The sequence below is a fragment of the Physella acuta genome, unplaced genomic scaffold (assembly GCF_028476545.2).
Source record: "Physella acuta isolate Inbredline_101_S28 unplaced genomic scaffold, ASM2847654v3 ptg000308l, whole genome shotgun sequence".
NCBI lineage: Eukaryota > Metazoa > Mollusca > Gastropoda > Physidae > Physella > Physella acuta.
The window spans coordinates 329,297-349,135 of record NW_026731827.1 but is presented as its reverse complement, the minus strand read 5'-3'; the positions used below and the strand labels follow the sequence as shown (position 1 = coordinate 349,135).

General features: G+C 35.0%; 1 protein-coding gene across 1 annotated transcript; it reads left to right on the top strand.

Annotated features, from left to right (window-relative positions):
* Nucleotides 1–450: 450 nt before the first annotated feature.
* Nucleotides 451–19,195, top strand: LOC131940040 (cell division cycle 5-like protein). Its single transcript, XM_059298580.1, has 19 exons — nt 451–597; nt 7,893–7,996; nt 8,431–8,592; nt 9,018–9,142; nt 9,272–9,368; nt 9,552–9,602; nt 10,321–10,501; nt 10,605–10,684; nt 10,823–10,898; nt 11,168–11,332; nt 11,626–11,797; nt 11,947–12,068; nt 12,281–12,586; nt 12,682–12,879; nt 13,196–13,279; nt 13,473–13,586; nt 13,754–13,837; nt 16,809–16,937; nt 18,726–19,195. Exons 1-19 carry the CDS (start codon nt 553–555, stop codon nt 18,831–18,833), a joined length of 2,403 nt encoding a protein of 800 aa, XP_059154563.1. The 5' UTR covers nt 451–552; the 3' UTR covers nt 18,834–19,195.
* Nucleotides 19,196–19,839: the final 644 nt, after the last annotated feature.

Sequence of the window (19,839 nt, the reverse complement as noted above, 5' to 3'; positions counted from 1 at the left end):
CTAATAAAAAGTGTCTACACAGGGTGGCTCTTTTTTTCTAGTTCCGCCACTGCGCGCAGTTCCTTTTTTTTTTTACTTAGGGGGTCATCTATAAATGAAGTCACGCTTTTTTGGACGATTTTTACCTCCCCCTCACGCCTCCCCTCCGACACACATCGTCACAACAGCCAGACACATGTCCCCGGCGCCGACCTTAGGGGGCGCCAAAATGGGTTGGAAAAATAAATTGAAAGGTCGAGGGGGGTGCAAATCAAAATCTTGAGGGGGGGTGCAAATTGAAAAGTTTGTCCCCGGGCGCCGGGAAGGGTCGCTACGTCTCTGCATTTATGTACGACCCCTTAAACAAATAAAATATCGAACATTATTCTTATCAAATGAATATTAATGACCCTAAGCCGAAGGGGAATAATTCTCATTATTTTTCATTTGCATGCTCCTAGTTTTATAACATTTCCGGTTTATCGCAGGACTTGCAAAATAAAATAAATGTAGAGAACAAGAACTGTTAAATTTATTTGTTGTATTTATTGCAACTCTCAACAACTTACGAAAATGCCGCGTATTATGATAAAAGGTGGTGTTTGGAGAAACACCGAGGTTTGTTAAATTGTTAGATCATTGTAGTTAGCCTAATTAAATTAATTAAAACTAGAGGGATCTAACAATGATTTGTAACGCTTCCCTCCCGCTTTGACTTTTTGTGCTAGTGCTTGAAACTTTTTTAACCCAAACCCTAGATCTAGAATCTTGATCTAATTCTAAGCTCTAGAAATTCTAGATCTAGATTTCTAGATTAGAATTTATTTAATATTTATAATTAGAATCTAGATAATATTAGAGATATAGTCAACTGAGTCTGTCTGATGAACTAGTCCAGGGGTCTCCAAACTTTTCAGTCCGAGGGCCGCATTAACTATCAAATTTCAGTTTGGGGGCCAGTTTCTTCCGGGCATGTCTTTGATTTTTCTGAGGCAAAGTTCCTCATCATCACCAACAAACGTTTTTTCCGTGGACTAAAATATCTCAGCGGGCCAGATGAGAGGGCCTCGCGGGCCGCAGTTTGGAGACCCCTGAACTAGTCCATATTTTTATTATTTTAGATCAAACTTTGCTTCTTTCCAGTTGACTTGGGGTTTGAGTTTGGCCTCAGCTAAAATTTAGAATAGTAGATTTCTAGACTTAGATCTACAATCTACAGAAATCTTCACACAATCGAAACATAACATGACAATGGTGGATGGGTGTTCGTGTCACTCAAATCGTGAGGCGGTAAAATGTGAGACATACTTGCGTAATTAGTAATTACTTTTTTACGGGTGTATAGTGAGACACAATTTGCGTGATAATTCTTCTAATCTAATTCTTTGTTTCATTGTATTTTTTTATTTTCAAAATAAAAGACTAAATTAAAGCATAGGCCTATGTCACAATTTTATGATTCCCAAATTAATTAAAAAAATGGGGTATGGGGAAATTGCAAGGCGCGGAAAGTGAAATAGCGAGGTGGTAAGGGCGCGAAAACCATATATTTTTGCCTCGCATTTTACCACCACCGGATACTTACGGGGGTGGTAGGATGCAAAACTGCGAAAATATTACCGCGACCGATTTACAGGGATATTTGATGCAGACTTAAAAGACTTTTCGTTTACATTGTTAAAACTTTCGATTTTTCCGTTCCTAGACATTAACCATCTTTTGTGTAGACTTAGAATACCACCTTGTTCGAAACCGCCCGAAATACCGCCAATGATAGATCAACTTATTTCTTTTGTGCAGAACACTGAGGCCGCCTGCCAGCACAAACATATATTGTATTGTTGCAAATAAATTTTGTTTTATTACGTAGCACAGGGGTGGGCGATTGTTTTGGCTTGAGGGCCACTAAAATGGTAGCGGGAATAAATGGAGAGCCGCACCGTTTAAAATGATTATGTTTTGTTTTGTGGTGTCGTTTCAGATTGTACTCCTTAAATATGGCAATCGTTTCGTGACACAGTAAACACTGTGTGCCCATTCTTCATTAAACACAAGTGATTGCTCACCAATTTTACGCTTTTCGGATGGTTCATGTATTCACTTAATTTAGAAATTTTAAAATTTTATTGTTGCATAGACAAAACTGAAATAAAACTGACAAGTGCGTATTTTCACTGCCTGCTCTAATGGAAAAAAATACGAGACGAACTTTCGGTCGCGGACATGAAGCAAATTTCAGTTTAAGGCAGGGTTTTCTGAATGTCTCGCAGGCCACACGTTGCCCACCTCTGACATAGCAGAACGAACCCTAGGTGTAGCCTCAACCAACCGGCGGGTTTGTTGCATTGAGTTAAATATAAACTCAAAACAATAATATATATATATATATATATAATATATACATACCACACACGTATAGTCTTGTGTGTTGTGCCGTAATACATTTAAACTAATAAACTTAATAAATAATGTATTTCCCTTTATTTTCTTTAGCATAATTAAATTAACTAATTAATTAAGTAATGAGATTTCAAATTTCCTGTAAAATTTATTTTTACTATTACAGAAACAGCTGCGTTGTTTCAGTATCACCCACTCTCTTTCTTGAATCAAAAGTTACACTTTTGACCCCGACCACGTTAGTAATTTTTAAAAAAAAATTCGGTGGAGAAGAGGGAAGGCTGAATACTCATTGAAACCGAGCGAAAAATAATTCACCGAGGTATTGATCATGAATGGCGTTGTGGCATGGGGGTATACTTTTTCCCCTCGAAAAAACAAAGCAGCATGATATTAAGGTCGCGCTTATTAAGTCATGTTGTAGATTTAATAAGTAAAGTGGGACGGTTCAATATGTGTACCAACCCCTCAAACGCCGTTCCTTTTTTTCTTGCGCAGATTAAAAAACATCAGAATGTTTAAAATTTTGAATATCTAGGTATAGATTTTTAAAATATAGCCTAAAATAGTATTCTCTTTATAAACTCGCACTGACATGTCTATCAAGGCAGGATTTTTCTCCCGCTGACAAGAAAACGAGAGCGGCAGCCAGAGGATGTTAAGATTGTTTAATACAAAATCAAATTATATAAAAAAAAAATAAGAATGTGATATATCATCTTTAGTGTATAACTTAAAAAAGAAACAAAAAACATGAAACAAATTTATTTTCGCAAATTGTGTCTCTCTATTTACCTGTGATTCCACAGGTATATCTCGCATTTTATTCTTGCAGTTTACCGTCTCGCCTTTTCGCACCTCGCAATTTCTCCACACCCAAAAAATGTATGCCTACTTGGGATTATTGTTAGCTCACATTAGCTTATTTTTTAAAATTTCCCTACATTAGTAGCTAGGCCAATGCCGCTGCCGAGAAAATCGGACAAATCGGCTTTTCCCTACCCCCTGCATGTTTAATTACGTTTTTTGCATGCTTTTATTGTGTTTATATTAACATGTTATACATCATTCTGTTCGTAATTGAATAACCTTTTTAACTGTATTAGTTTGATTTCTCTATTATTTCAGACGTTGAAGAAATCGCCGATTAAATCGCATTTTTTACCCCCCGCGGCGACGTGCCGATTAGGGGGGAGGCTTTTTCACCTTTTTAAAAGGGGGGTGTTACTTTGAGTCTATAGACTCTGTGAGTTTTCGTACTACAACTGTGAAACTTGGTAGAAGAATAGATTAAATGTACACGTATAACGCTCAGGGTTCTTGGTTAAAATATGTTAAATACTTTCGGAGATATCGGACCGCAAAGTTAAACTAAGTTATTTGAGCTATTTATGGACCGATTTTTTATTTGAACCCTGAGCTGTATTCCTGAAATCTCGACGTTTATTAATATGTATGATATGTCATATAAGGCCCTATAATAAGGACGTCTATAGACTTTGAATTGGACCGAAAATATAAACACGACGCGCCGACCGCTGTCTGACTGAACCGCCCTGCTGTGCTTCAAATCGCTGTCTTTAACCTGATGACGCGTTACAAAATGTGTATACACGTATCGAGTTTACGTACTACAACAGTCAAATTTGGCAGACGAATACATTAAATGTAGACGTATAACGCTCAGGGTTCGTGGTCAAAATAAGTTAAATACTTGTGGAGATATCGGACCGCAAAGTTGAACCAAGTTTCCCGGTCTATTATTGGACATATTTTACATTTGAACCCTGAGCTGTATTCCCGAAATCCCGCCGTTTATTGTAATGTATGACATGTATTATAGCACCTCGTAATAAAGCCGTCCATACATTTTAAAACCGAACGAAAATAAAAATTAACGCGTCGGCCGCCGTCCGACTGATTGGTGATCTACACATCGTGTGGCACAGCCGAGTGTGTGGTCACGTGACGCTAGGCGCTTGATCCGATTGGATGATACTATAAACAATGTCTAAAGATAGATACATGTGTTCCCGTGTTTGACTCGACGGCTATTGCTACTTTATATTTATAAGCACTCAGACATGTTGCATAACTTTGTCTTAGCCCATTGAAACGTCAAACAAAAGTTTTGTTAGTATTTACGGCTGAGGACTAATCGTCAAAATTAATCTTCTTTAGAAATTAATCCGAATAGCTTCGGCCCGATCAAACAATGCTGTGATGTGATTCGTGTAACGTTTCATTATTGTGTACATTACTTTTTCGTAAAAATGGCTTTAAAAATATATTAAATTATATCCGGGGCTCTTTTCTACAAATGTTAATACCACTAACAACGTGGGGGTTACTAGCTTGTCAAATCGACCAAAATGGGGTGGGGTGGATGGGGGTAGCCACTGACCATCCTACACCGTATGTAACACCCATAGCCTCACCCCGCCCCCACTAGTCCGTGACGCGATAAGCCGACGAGCATCGCTTTTGATGTTGTATAACACCCGTACGGTACACGGTGGTTTCATACCCCACCTCCCTCCCCCTTCACTTTGTGGAGTTGATGTTACTAACCCTCGGGCATAGATCAGGAAATTTTGCCAGACTTTTGTCTCTGAGATTACATAATATTCATCTGACACGTTCACCGGGTTGGCCGACTAGCCTATCCAGCGGTCATGTTTACGTAATAGGGCAATAAAATTCGTTGGTCAGAAGACCTGGTTACCCACATGTCTGATTGAACTAAATCTAGGCAAAAGCTGGTGGTGGTACACGTGTCTGTGTATAGCCAAACACGGTAATCTTACACAATTTCTAGAATCTACTAGATCTACACAGTCAAGCACTCAAACACGTGCTTTTTTCTTAAGAAAGTTGTTAATTGTAAAAGGCCTACTGGTAGGCTTACAAAATACATAAACCTACTTACTACTAGAATAAACATTGGGCATAAATATAAATTTATGTTATATATCTATAACTTAACTATACCTTGTGCAAGTTTTTAAAAACAAATATTTTCCTCCAAAGTTTATTTTATTGACATTGTAAAAATGATTAACTTTAATATGTGTAATAATATTACGTAATTACCATAAAACACACTCTGATTCTGATCAGACTCAGAGTGTTCTAACTAGACTAATTCTATAGCAAAAAGGATTAAGATATTTAAAATAACAAGAAATATAATTATAATGAGATAGGCCTTTATTTTTGGAACAGAGTAGGCCTATAGTATTGCACATAGATTACATAACATCTTTTAAGAAGTTACATAATCACAAATTTACTATAGCATTCTTCTATTTGTATTGAAAAACTTGATTATTTATATTTTCTTCTAGTAGGCTATTAACTTGAAGTTAACTGACAATGAGCAAAAGTGATTTTAAAACAAATTCATGGTATATTTTGAGCAAAGGGTGGGATTACATAACCTTAACATTTGATAGTTATGTAACAATGTTGGACCATTTTAAATCTACCATTAGCTTGAGCATATACAAATGTCATATTTTAGATTAAAACAGCGTTACATTTAAAGAATGACTTCTTATCACATTGATTATTAGATGTTTAAAAAAAATTGAAAGGGGGGTATTACATAATCTATGAGATAAGTAGGTTGAGTAATCGAAGGACACTTTTTAAAATAGCATCATTGGATTCAGCATACAAAAATCTATAAAATGTCTTAAAATTACATCAATTGATAAAGTATTCTGGCTTTTATACCACTTTTAGTGAAAAACGCTTAAAAATTTGGTCCATACCCTCCCAGTATTTTTCCTCTTTCAGGGTCTACCCCGGTTGTCTGAAAAAACTGCTATTTTTTAATGACTAAAAAATTCATAACTTTTTTGTTTATGGTCAGATTTTGAAAATTCAAACTGATCTGTAATCAGATTGACAGCCCCTATCCAAATATCTAACTATTATATTGTTTTACTGAAATTAAATTTTTGCATTGGCCTAGCTAACATTAGTGTTAGCCTAAGTGTTAAGAAATAGGCGTCAGGAAAACATCCCAGTATTTCTGGCTTTCTGAAACTAGATTTAGAGTGTACATAAAGTCAAAGTCAAAGAATTTGTTCAATAGAGACACAATGAAATTAGTTGTTCATTCATCGACGTAGATTGTTTGTGGTAAAAATTTGACCCATCAGATTTATTGCACTTGAAATACGTTTGCAGCATGTATCTACATTATAACAATACAAATTTAAAATAAAGTGTTTAAAAATTAAAAGTAAATCATTGGCTTGTTGGAATTCAGGTTTGGTAAAAAAATTCACATATTACATAGGCCTACATATTACTCCCACCAAGCCTATTAACCATTAAAGCACGGGCCATGGGTCTTATGCGTTATAACTATTATAAGTGGCTTGGCGTGCTTTAAGGGTTAACAATTATTTTTTTTACTATCTTGCATATGACACTCGACTTTTGAACATTATTGGAACTGTTCGGGTGATCAAAATGGTTACGCATTGGCTGGTTTGCTTTCGTGGCATGGGTTCCTTCTTTTTTGGCTATGATTTTTTTATTTTACTTTATGTTTAGGGTATAGGGTCAAGTTTAGAGTTAAGCACTAGGGTAGGTTACGGTTTAGGCCATTTAGGGATAGGGATTAAGGTATGTTTAGGGTTAGGCATTAGGGAAGGGGATTAGAGTAGGGTTAGGTTTAGGCATTAGTGTTAGGGTTAGTGATAAGGTTAGATCTAAAAAAAGTTCTGCGTTGCAAAAATATTGTATAAATAATTGGATTTAAGAATCACAGAAAAATGCCCCACGCTGATTTGGTCAGAGTATGAATAGCCTTCATAGGGCTATTTGTAGTTAACTAGAATAGCCGCAGTCTTTAAAAAACAAAATTTTTAGTGAGGTGAGGTAATATCATTTTAAAAAGTGTTAATAATGATAGAATGTGTTGACCCCTGGTCAGGATGTACAATAAATTATTCTAAATGTGAAATTTCTTGTAAAATCAAATGAGAATAATTTTTTTTTTCTAATCTTAAATTACCTATTTTATAGATGAAATATTGCAGCGTTTTAAAGGAAATTTGCTTTTTCTGATTGTAGAAAAAAATTGTCTGCCAATACTTTTCACACCAATAAATCTTCTATTTTATTTTGCCTAAAATTAGAAAGGAATAGACACATATTTTTAAAGGCATGTATAATGGGTGAGAGAGTATTAATAGGATACTAACACCACTTCCTTTTAAGGTCTAATATAAATGTGGGGGTATTAAATAATTATAATGTGGGAATGAATAAGGCCAAGAGGGGTGGAGACTAGTTTGTATCTGATAATCAGTTTTAATGGTAGAGTTAAGGTTAGTGTTTTTTTGGTATTTAAATATGTTTCTGTTTACTTCTAGGCATGTTACTATGCATGGCTTTTGAACTGTATTTTGAACATCCAATTCTCATTCTCTTGTTTATATCCATTTGAGACTAATGTAGACTGATTGTAATTTGGCCTCTGTATTTCTACTTAGGATGAAATTCTCAAAGCAGCTGTTATGAAATATGGCAAAAACCAATGGGCACGTATTGCATCTCTACTGCACAGAAAGTCTGCCAAACAATGTAAAGCTAGATGGTAAGAGGCAATCAATTAATTATTGTCATTTCTGTAGTACTTACAAATAATTTTTTTTTTAAATAATTTTTTCTTTTTATCAGCTTTGTACGTGAAATCAACTAAATTAAGAACAATCAATAATATAGCCTAGTAACTTTCAGTTGTTAAAGACTAATTCATTCAACTGTGGGCATTAATAATTGTTATTAATTTGAGCCTGTTAAAATAAGTGGCTAATGTAAATGATCAAACAAAGTAAATAAGGAAATATCTCTGGCATAAAATTTTATGGTCTTGGTTGATGCAATTAAAATTATTCTAATTTCTTTCAAGCTTTGTAAACCAAGTTATAGATCCATAACAATTCTAGTTACTATTATTTTATTTTTTAAATGTATAAATGAGATGCAATTTAAAATGCATTACAATATGATACAAACATGTGTTTGTAGGTACGAGTGGCTGGATCCCAGCATTAAAAAAACAGAATGGAGCAGAGAAGAAGAAGAAAAGCTGCTTCACCTGGCCAAACTGATGCCCACACAGTGGAGAACTATTGCTCCCATCATTGGCAGGACAGCTGCTCAGTGTCTGGAACACTACGAGTATTTGCTGTAAGGGTTTGAACACATTTCTTATATAAACTTTAGCTGCTCAGTGTCTGGAACACTACGAGTATTTGCTGTAAGGGTTTAAACACATTTCTTTAAACTTTAGCTGCTCAGTGTCTGGAACACTACGAGTATTTGCTGTAAGGGTTTGAACACATTTCTTAAATAAACTTTAGCTGCTCAGTGTCTGGAACACTATGAGTATTTGCTGTGAGGGTTTAAACACATTTCTTTAAACTTTAGCTGCTCAGTGTCTGGAACACTATGAGTATTTGCTGTAAGGGTTTGAACACATTTCTTTAAAATTTAGCTTGTCCTTTACTGGCTTTGTTTTGACTAAAGTCATTAAAGAATGGGGGTTATGATCATTATAAGAGTCATTATTGTTGTGTGCTTGAATTCAATAATTTGATATGTTTTGGCTGCAGTGACAAAGCCCAAAACAGAGAGGCTGACAACGAGGATGATCCCAGAAAGTTAAAACCTGGTGAAATTGATCCTAACCCTGAGACAAAGCCAGCTAGACCAGATCCAGTTGATATGGATGAAGACGGTGGGCTTACACCAAATTATTTTTTAGCACCTTATTCAGTCTATTTAAAAAAAATAATTTTTTATTCCTACATGAAAATGACTTTTCTCATTGAACCATAGTAAATATTAAAGAAATATAATTCCCCAGAGTTGGAAATGCTGTCTGAGGCAAGAGCTAGGCTTGCAAATACACAAGGCAAAAAGGCCAAAAGGAAGGCTAGAGAAAAACAGTTGGAAGAGGCCAGGTTGGGTTATTTTTATTGGAGTTACTTCAAAAGTATTGTCTCATCTCTTAGATTGCACACCACTGTTCTGTATGGTTGCTACTTTATTTTTTCATCATCAGGTTTTCTTATTTTAATTAATGGTATAGAGAATTTTTGTGTTTTGGTCATTAAATTATGTATAAATCTGTTAATTCCTCACAGACGATTGGCTGCTTTACAGAAGAGGAGAGAACTGAGAGCTGCAGGAATAGCGTAAGTTGTCTGTTGTTGTTTTTTAAGCCGACGGAAACTTTTTCTTCAAGATGATAATAACACTGTGCTTTCATTGCACTTGGAGTTAACTTCAGCCCAATTTTTTTTATTTTTTAAGGATAAATACTGAAATAGTAAAGACAGGCTTTATTTAGTGACTGTTGCGCACCTTCTAAAGACTGTTTAACGCAGCGCACCAATTGTGAAAACTGAATTAATTAAAAATGCGGGAAGGATAGCTTGACTATAAGGTGTATACAAATATTTGAAACAATTAGACTCTTAATACAATTTTGCCAGAAAGTGTGCTGTGACCTTCCTTTTGTCATAGTCCACAAGTGTGGCCAAAGTGGATCAAATCGGTGCATGCGTTTAGATTTCTATAAATGACAGTATATCATCGCCACCCACTTAATACGTTAGACCTTAATTATACAAAATAAAAAAGGCTTAGTGTAAAATTTGCCTTTGTAAAAATAAGTAACTTTTTCTTCTCATATCACCTTGTCTGTCATAATGGAGATATTAAAATTAATCAGCAATAATATATTAAGTTGAAAGTTATTTCCAAATATTTAAATGTGTAAACAAATTAATTTAAATTATATATGAATTCTTCATTAAGGTCAAAATTATTTCTCAATATTTCAGCGTTTCACAAAATGTTAATGGCGATTAGCAATTCTGTAAGGCTTTAGATTATTCCATAATATTTCAGTGTAAAACAGAAGCGCAGAAAGAAGAGAGGAGTTGATTACAATGCAGAAATTCCATTTGAGAAGCGTCCAGCTCCTGGCTTCTATGACACATCGCAAGAAGTTTTTGATCCCTTAAACCCCAACTACAAGAGGTTACGACAACAAAATTTAGATGGAGATCTGCGTAGAGAAAAAGAAGAGGTTATTATAATTCATTCATTTTACAAATATTTTACTGCATAGAAATAAAGTATAAAACTAGAATTTTTTTTAAAAAAGATTAATTTTCATTATCTGTTTACAGAGAGAGAGAAAGAAGGACAAGCTAAAACAGAAAAAAAGGAAAGAAAATGATCTTCCTGGATCAATAGCCAGTCAAGCCAAGTGAGTAATATTTTATTAACGCCAATACAAATGGTGAACCCACTTTTAATGATGTCATTCAACATGTATAGAGTGTCTGAATAAAAGTTAAATACAACATTTCATATATTTATTAAATGTGGACTTAATGTCTGACAGTTTCCAAGAGCCAGTGAAGAAGAGAAGCAAACTTGTACTGCCAGCACCACAGATCTCAGAAGAGGAACTTGAAGAGGTAAGCCATTCTTTTACCAATTCTTTTAAAACTGATTCATAGCGGAATTTCACCATTACTTGTGTTTATGCAAAATAAATGCCAGAAATGATTTGTAATCAGTTTCTCACTCAATAACATAATTAATAATTGTTTTTGAATGTATGTGAAGACAACTAATAGCGTGGTTAATGAATGTTACATGTTTGTAATGTGCAATTAGTTTTTTTTGCAGACTGAAATGTTTGTCCTGTGTTAATCATGTTATTGAATCTGGTGGATCCCTGTAGGTAATCAAAGTAGGTCAAGCTAATGAGTATGCCAGACAGCAAGTTGAGGAATCTGGTCGCGATGACTCCGCCTCTAAAGGTCTGCTGCAGGATTACAACATCACACCTGGCGGCGTCAACCTGCGCACACCTAGAACACCTGCTGTACAAGACACTATTCTCCAGGTGGGCATTGGGTTGATGATCAGATTTTTAATCTTTCTCTTTTACACTTGGTCTTCCTAGACATGTTTTACAAATATGATTGGGATTATTAGACTATTTAGAAATAAAAATATTTGTATGCGTTATCATACCAAATCATACCATTAAAAAAAATATTTCTTATTACATACAGATCTAATGGTATTCTTTGAAATAGAATGCGTGTTTATAAAATTAGTCATTTAAAAAGAATTAGAATTACAACTCACTATGCCTTGTATAACTTATACTTAAACTCATCACTACCTTCACAGGAAGCTCAAAACATAATGGCCCTGACCAATGTGGACACCCCACTGAAGGGAGGTTTGAACACACCACTACATGACAGCGACTTCAGTGGGGTCACCCCCCAGAGGCACGTTGCTGCCACCCCCAACACTGTGTTAGGAACCCCACTTAGAACTCCCGGACACCCAGACATAGGTCAGCATTCTTTACCCGGATCAAACTTATTCACTTCCTAACTGATTTAATGTATGAATTCATGAATTCTCCTTTTTTATAGTATTTTGAAGGAAGATTTCTTTTCAATAATTAAATCCTTTTCTCTTGAACCATGTTTTGTTTGTCAGGATTAACACCCAGACCAGGCATACAGAGACCTAACACTGACCAGTCCACTCCTATGTCCACACCACTAAGAGACAAGCTGAATATTAATGAGGATGATGATATGGGAGAAAAGATGTTCCAGGTAAAGTCTTACATCTTTTTCATTGTACTGAAGTATTTTTTCCTAGCTTGCATATTATTATATCACACTAATAAATATTTTAAATAATAATCTTGCTTCTAGAAGTTTAGTTGGCTTATCTTTTATTGATTATATTTGATGTTATAATAATAATCAAACAGTGTTGTGTATCATTTAATGTTAATTAAACATTTATCTGCCCCCAATCATAGCCTGATCAGCTGGATCAACTCAGGAAAGGACTGGCTGGTCTCCCCATGCCTAAAAATGATTATGAAATAGTTGTGCCAGAGGACGAGCAGGGGATGGATGGGGAGGGCCACGGGACCAGGAGGGTGGTGGAGGATCAGGCAGACCTGGACGAGAGAGCCGAGTGGGAGAAGGAACAGAAACGTCTGGCTGAACTCAAGCTGCGGTCACTCGCTGTCCAGAGGAGTTTGCCCCGCCCCTACGACGTGAACACAAACATCATGCGACCCTCGGGTCCTAATGACCCCCCTTTGACAGAACTACAAAAGGTGAGGCTCTGATTTCAAAACCAGATCTTGGTAGATTAAATGTATGAACATACAAGCTGTATACATGGGGATTATGTTCTGATGTTTTTAACTAGGCAGAAGAGCTGATCAAGCAGGAAGTACTGATAATGCTCCACCACGATGCTGTCTTCTGTCCTACTGATGCTCAGATGGGTGTGGGGCCAGGTGCTAAAACCCCAGCCCCACAGAAGGTAGCAGCCAACCAGGCAGCACATTTGGCCTATCTGGACAAGAACCCCTACACTGAGATAGATCCCAATGATATGAAAAAGGTCAGTCACAAGATCAGTGAAGAAATCACGTATGTTACTTTCAATATTTGTCCACAAAATGTGTTTATCAGGAAATAGGTAAACATATTTTTATTTAATTCTTAAAGGACCAAAAATTTACAATATGTGGTATTTACCAACAACCTGTGAATAAGATAACCCAAGACTTTTGAGATTTTCCCATGTTTAAAAATTATTTTGTCTACCAGAAAATACAGTAGCCTATTAATGTATTTCACAAACATAAATGCATGTATATAAATCATGTACATTTGTACGAAAGTTTTGTCCTTTCTAAATCCATAAAATTCCTTAGGCTGATGAACTGCTGCAGAAAGAAATGCTGGTTGTTAAGGAAGGAATGGGTCATGGTGACCTCTCACAAGAAGCTTTTGCTCAGGTTTGAATCATTTTAATCTTTAGTTAAAATCTTTAGTTCCTGGATGACACTTTTATTAAAACCATGGGAGCATCCTTTTTGGCTGATTCAACATGTGGATATGACAGGCATTTATCAAAGTGTACTTAACAAGTCATATTCTATATGTTTAATTAAAAAATTTTTGAGAGCTAATGTTGTTGTTGTACCACAGGTCTGGGAGGAGTGCTACTCACAGGTCTTGTTTTTACCCAGCCAGAACAGATACACCAGGGCCAACTTGGCCAGCAAGAAGGAGAGAATAGAGTCACTAGAGAAGAGATTAGAGGTGATTCACATTGGTTCCTTGCTGTTAGGTTACAGTTTTTAGACTTCTTTCTTTGGTTTGCTTTTTTTTTGTTCATTCTTTTATCATCTTTTAAGATCAGTCACAACACAATTTTGGTACCATTTAGTAAAGTAAAGTCTGAAAGATTTTATTGATTATTATTTCAGACCAACAGGAACCACATGACCAGAGATGCCAAACTAGCTGCCAAGTTTGAGAAAAAATTGAAAATTTTATTAGGTGGATACCAGGTATGTCTATTTGAATGATGTTACATATTATGTTTCATCAGTTGAGTACAGTGTTACCTCTCTGCACTCTGCCCTCATACCTGTAAGCTCATATTTTAATGTGTCCACTAAGTCACTCTCCCACAGTATATCTACATCCATCCACAAAACCAGTAACTTGCAAGCAGTGGTCTCTGTGTAAAACATACATATATATCTCAAAATTCTGCCATTACTTCTCCTAGAAATATAACACTGCACTCTTAGCTCATATCAGCATTTTAGCTTATGACTTAATCCATCACTGCTGAAATGGATACCATGACGTTTTCATAAATTACTGATACTATTACTGTATCCAAGTATGTTCAACTGTTAATTATTTTTTAATTTTCATTTAATATGATACTTTTTTACCGTCGTCATGGTAATGATGGCTGCCGAAAATGATGATACTGTGGTTCCATTTATAACAGTGTTTCATGGTTTTTTCAGAAATATATACTTAAACTCGTTATTTTTGCTTATTATTGAACGATATCAATCTAGTTTTAACAATGGACGATTAGTGTTTGATGCAAACTTGTAATTTGTACATTTTTTCGTCTAATTACTGAGAATATCAAGCAGAACATAATAAAAGTAAGCAAAATGTGAATTGCTTTATTTAAAAACGCGTTTTTTCACAAATCATTTTCTAAGCTACCTATTAAATTTGATAATTAAAATTGGTATCAAGTTGAAGGTAAATAAATGTAGTTTTTAATTATTTAAGTCATCTTGAACAATAATAAAGTTTAAAAGCTTAGGCGACAACCTACTATTAGTTTTGATGATCATGCACTTTAATATTAATATTTTTGTGCTTATTTTTCTATCTGAAACTAGAACACTACCTTGCCCCCCATAAAATTACTCCCCTGTCAAATATCCCTCTAGAGTCCTATTAGCTATGTTTCAGTAAAGTGAGAGACCTGTGGTTTTATAAAAAGACTCGACATTCTTTGGATTTCCTGAAATGAGCCAACAGAATATATAAATAAATCATAGTGCATACTTTCCCAAGGCATTGTAAAGAATACAAAAAAGAGGGACCATCAACCTCCCACAAACCCTATCCTTTCTCCTAATTCTAATATAAACCCTGGTCATAACCCAAGCATTACTTTTTGATGAGGGTAATCAGAGATGAGGGAGGGGGAAGGTAGTGTTATTATCTTGCTCCCATTCCAGTTAAATCCCTATTGAAATAGTTGTTTCCTACAGTCAAGTCTCTATTCAAATAGTTGTACCTGCCATGCTGATTGAGTGCTGATACTATTGTGTTGTTTCCTACAGTCTCTATATTGTGTTGTTTCCTACAATCTCTATACAAATAGTTGTACCTGCCATGCTGATTGAGTGCTGATACTCTTGTGTTGTTTCCTACAGTCTCTATATTGTGTTGTTTCCTACAATCTCTATACAAATAGTTGTACCTGCCATGCTGATTGAGTGCTGATACTATTGTGTTGTTTCCTACAGTCTCTATATTGTGTTGTTTCCTACAATCTCTATACAAATAGTTGTACCTGCCATGCTGATTGAGTGCTGATACTCTTGTGTTGTTTCCTACAGTCTCTATATTGTGTTGTTTCCTACAGTCTCTATACAAATAGTTGTACCTGCCATGCTGATTGAGTGCTGATACTATTGTGTTGTTTCCTACAGTCTCTATATTGTGTTGTTTCCTACAATCTCTATACAAATAGTTGTACCTGCCATGCTGATTGAGTGCTGATACTATTGTGTTGTTTCCTACAGTCTCTATATTGTGTTGTTTCCTACAATCTCTATACAAATAGTTGTACCTGCCATGCTGATTGAGTGCTGATACTATTGTGTTGTTTCCTACAGTCTCTATATTGTGTTGTTTCCTACAATCTCTATACAAATAGTTGTACCTGCCATTCTGATTGTGATACTATTGTGTTGTTTCCTACAGTCTCTATATTGTGTTGTTTCCTACAATCTCTATACAAATAGTTGTACCTGCCATTCTGATTGAGTGCTGATACTATTGTGTTGTTTCCTACAGTCTCTATATTGTGTTGTTTCCTACAATCTCTATACAAATAGTTGTACCTGCCATGCTGATTGAGTGCTGATACTATTGTGTTGTTTCCTACAGTCTCTATATTGTGTTGTTTCCTACAGTCTCTATACAAATAGTTGTACCTGCCATGCTGATTGAGTGCTGATACTATTGTGTTGTTTCCTACAGTCTCTATATTGTGTTGTTTCCTACAATCTCTATACAAATAGTTGTACCTGCCATGCTGATTGAGTGCTGATACTATTGTGTTGTTTCCTACAGTCTCTATATTGTGTTGTTTCCTACAATCTCTATACAAATAGTTGTACCTGCCATTCTGATTGTGATACTATTGTGTTGTTTCCTACAGTCTCTATATTGTGTTGTTTCCTACAATCTCTATACAAATAGTTGTACCTGCCATGCTGATTGAGTGCTGATACTATTGTGTTGTTTCCTACAGTCTCTATATTGTGTTGTTTCCTACAATCTCTATACAAATAGTTGTACCTGCCATGCTGATTGAGTGCTGATACTATTGTGTTGTTTCCTACAGTCTCTATATTGTGTTGTTTCCTACAATCTCTATACAAATAGTTGTACCTGCCATTCTGATTGTGATACTATTGTGTTGTTTCCTACAGTCTCTATATTGTGTTGTTTCCTACAATCTCTATACAAATAGTTGTACCTGCCATGCTGATTGAGTGCTGATACTATTGTGTTGTTTCCTACAGTCTCTATATTGTGTTGTTTCCTACAATCTCTATACAAATAGTTGTACCTGCCATGCTGATTGAGTGCTGATACTATTGTGTTGTTTCCTACAGTCTCTATATTGTGTTGTTTCCTACAATCTCTATACAAATAGTTGTACCTGCCATTCTGATTGTGATACTATTGTGTTGTTTCCTACAGTCCAGAGCCCAGGGTTTGGTGAAACAGTTCCAGGAAGTGACAGAACAAATAGAGAACACACGTGTTGAGCTGAACACATTTGAACACTTAAGGCAGCATGAACTGGGAGCCATTCCAAAGAGATTAGAGGTTTGTATTACACATTGCTTCAGTCCTAAACATTTAAGATATGTTGATAACATTGTTTCAATTCTAAAGATTAGAAGTTTGTGGTAGATATTGTTTCACTCCTTAACTTTAGAAGTTTGTTGTAGAAATTGTTTCTATCCTGAAATTTACAAGTTTGTGGTAGATATTGTTTCACTCCTTAACTTTAGAAGTTTGTTGTAAAAATTGTTTCTATCCTGAAATTTACAAGTTTGTGGTAGATATTGTTTCACTCCTGAAGTTTAGAAGTTTGTTATAGAGCTTTTGAACAATTATGACAAATATTTTATATTTTAACACGTTTTTATTAACTCAGCTTCGTGTGGATGTGTTTGTTGTTAAAATTGACATCGAAAATTAGCCCACTTCTGATTGCTCTATAGATCTGAAATTTGGCATGCAGGTTACTTTCGCCTAACAATTTCAGATGCAATCATAAAAACTAGCAATTAGAGACCGTAATTAGCTTCATTTAATTACGCCCCAAGGACCATAAAATTGAGGACATGATTTCTAAAGATACCGACAAGACTGGAGGCTTATTGACACAGTTACTTCGGCCCCAATCGATGTGAGCGCGCTGGCCGTGATCGTATAGTGGTTAGTACTTCGCGTTGTGGCCGCGACAACCCAGGTTCGAATCCTGGTCGCTCAAGATTTTTTTTAGTCGGTGTATTTATAAACACTTAGTCAAGTCATACTTAATCAAGTCATTAGATAAAGTAGAAAATAAACTATATAAAAAACTTTTTTAAAAACCACGTTTTTCATGTGTAGCAACGGACTAAAAAGGAGAAAATAAAATACTTAAAAAAAACTTTTTAAAAAACCACGTTTTTCTTGTGGACTAAAAAGTAGAAAATAACTATTTACATACATTTGATGACAAAAAACGTGGGTCGGGCAGATGGGTCGGGAAATTTGATGGTGAACGTACCCACGTTTTTTGTCATCAAATGTATGTAAATAGTTATTTTCTACTTTTTAGTCCACAAGAAAAACGTGGTTTTTTAAAAAGTTTTTTTTAAGTATTTTATTAATGCTCTTTATTTCCTAACATGTAAGCCGGGAGTGATCTCCCCTAAACTTTCTCGAATATTCTTATATAACTCGGAATATAGACATGATTTTTTATTACTTAAACTTTTAAAAATAGAATAGAATCTTGTAGAAAAATAAATTGTGCATTAAGCGAGCACCAAAACAAAATGTGCATAATAGTGCGCAATATTATTAGTACTTTATAAATTTACATGCGTTTTTTGAAATATCGGAAATAGCGTAAATTAGTACTTCCGGTCAATGGAAATTACTCAAAATTTGACAGAAGGTAGAGATATAGATCTTTTACTTACATGTGAAATTTCGTTTATCTATCTGAAATAGTTCTCAAGTTATAGGCTTTTGAAAAATTCAAAGTAGAAAAAGTACCATTTCCGGTTATCTGAAATCGCTCAAAAGTTGATCAGGATCTACAATTTTGATAAAATACTTATATATAAAATTTCATCAACCTAGCTGTAACGGTATTCAAGTTATCGTGTTTAAACACAAACAGACAGACAGACACACACACAGACATACGGACAAGATTGCAAAATTATGTTTTTCCGTATCAGTGAGGTGTAAAACGTCGAGATTTATAAAAATCTCGATTTTTAGTTTTGCTCGATTACAAGACTTTCTCTATACTTCGTATATACGAGAAAGTAAAAAAATGAGAGGTTGCGCTTTATTTCAACTTGTAATAATGTTTGTTTCCATCACCAGTCCCTGACAGAGGATGTCCAGAGACAGACAGAGAGAGAGAGAGAATTACAAAGACGTTTCAGTGAACTGCAGCACCAACGAGATATTTTGTACAACCAGGAGAACTAGGTTTTGTCACTGTGTCTAAGTCTAGTGTCTTTTTTCACCTGTCTGTATGGGGGAATAAAGTTGTCTGACACATTTTTTCACCTGTGGACATCATATTTTGGCTAGTTCTCTCACCTTCAGTGCTGTCTTAATGTCACCTAGACCAGAATACCTGAGAATAACTGACTAAAGTTTGTAGAGCTTGTTCAGACAGGACTGTGTTTAGTACAGCTACTTGTAGGAATGTGGGGTCGTCAGTCTGTTCTGTTATCAAAAATGTATGACAACTTTTATATATTTTTAATGCAGTTCCATTGCTAATTTCTAAAGTATTCTTGTTTTTGTGTGGGGAGGTGTCCTCAAAATAAAAATTTTTAAATGTGCTTTGACTGTGTCTTCATTACCTGTAAGTTAATCTTTAAAATTCAAATCTAGCCCACTAGAACATAGTATATGTACTATATTTATATATATATATATATATATATATATATTTATTTATTTATATATATCGAGGGTATAGAGTATAGAAGACAAACGCAGTATGTCCAAATAAACATAATCTCGAGAAAAATGAGTTTATAAATCCCATTCGAATATTAAAATAGAGCAAAATATTGTGTTGAAAACATTCATAAAATATTTGCATTCTACTTTTCTGACAGTGCATAAGTGTTCTTGTAGCTTGTATTATTCACAGTATCACTTATAAATGTACATCGATTTTACCTAAAAAGTGGACATATGGCGTTTGTCCTCTATACCCTCGATATATATAATAGTTTGTTAAGGGAAACAAGCCAACATTTATGGTCTGTGACTTGCATTAAGTTGCTCTGACTTGTTTCTCTGTGTTGTAAATAATCATTACCAGCTTCAGTGTGAAAAAAAAAACCTGGACTACACAATAAAAAGCTGCGTAACAAAATAAAAAAAACTCGGATAGAAATGTAACCTTTTTGACATTCAACTAAAAATTCAGAAGTATGTAGCAGTGTTGATTTATTTAATTAACTAAAATGATTTT

Bases quoted from the DNA above. Each gene is read 5' to 3' on its own strand.
- LOC131940040 (XM_059298580.1), top strand. From the start codon at position 553: ATGCCGCGTATTATGATAAAAGGTGGTGTTTGGAGAAACACCGAG. The intron at 12,069-12,280 runs GTAAAGTCTTAC...CCCCAATCATAG, and splicing joins TGGGAGAAAAGATGTTCCAG to CCTGATCAGCTGGATCAACT. The intron at 16,938-18,725 runs GTTTGTATTACA...TTCCATCACCAG, and splicing joins CCATTCCAAAGAGATTAGAG to TCCCTGACAGAGGATGTCCA.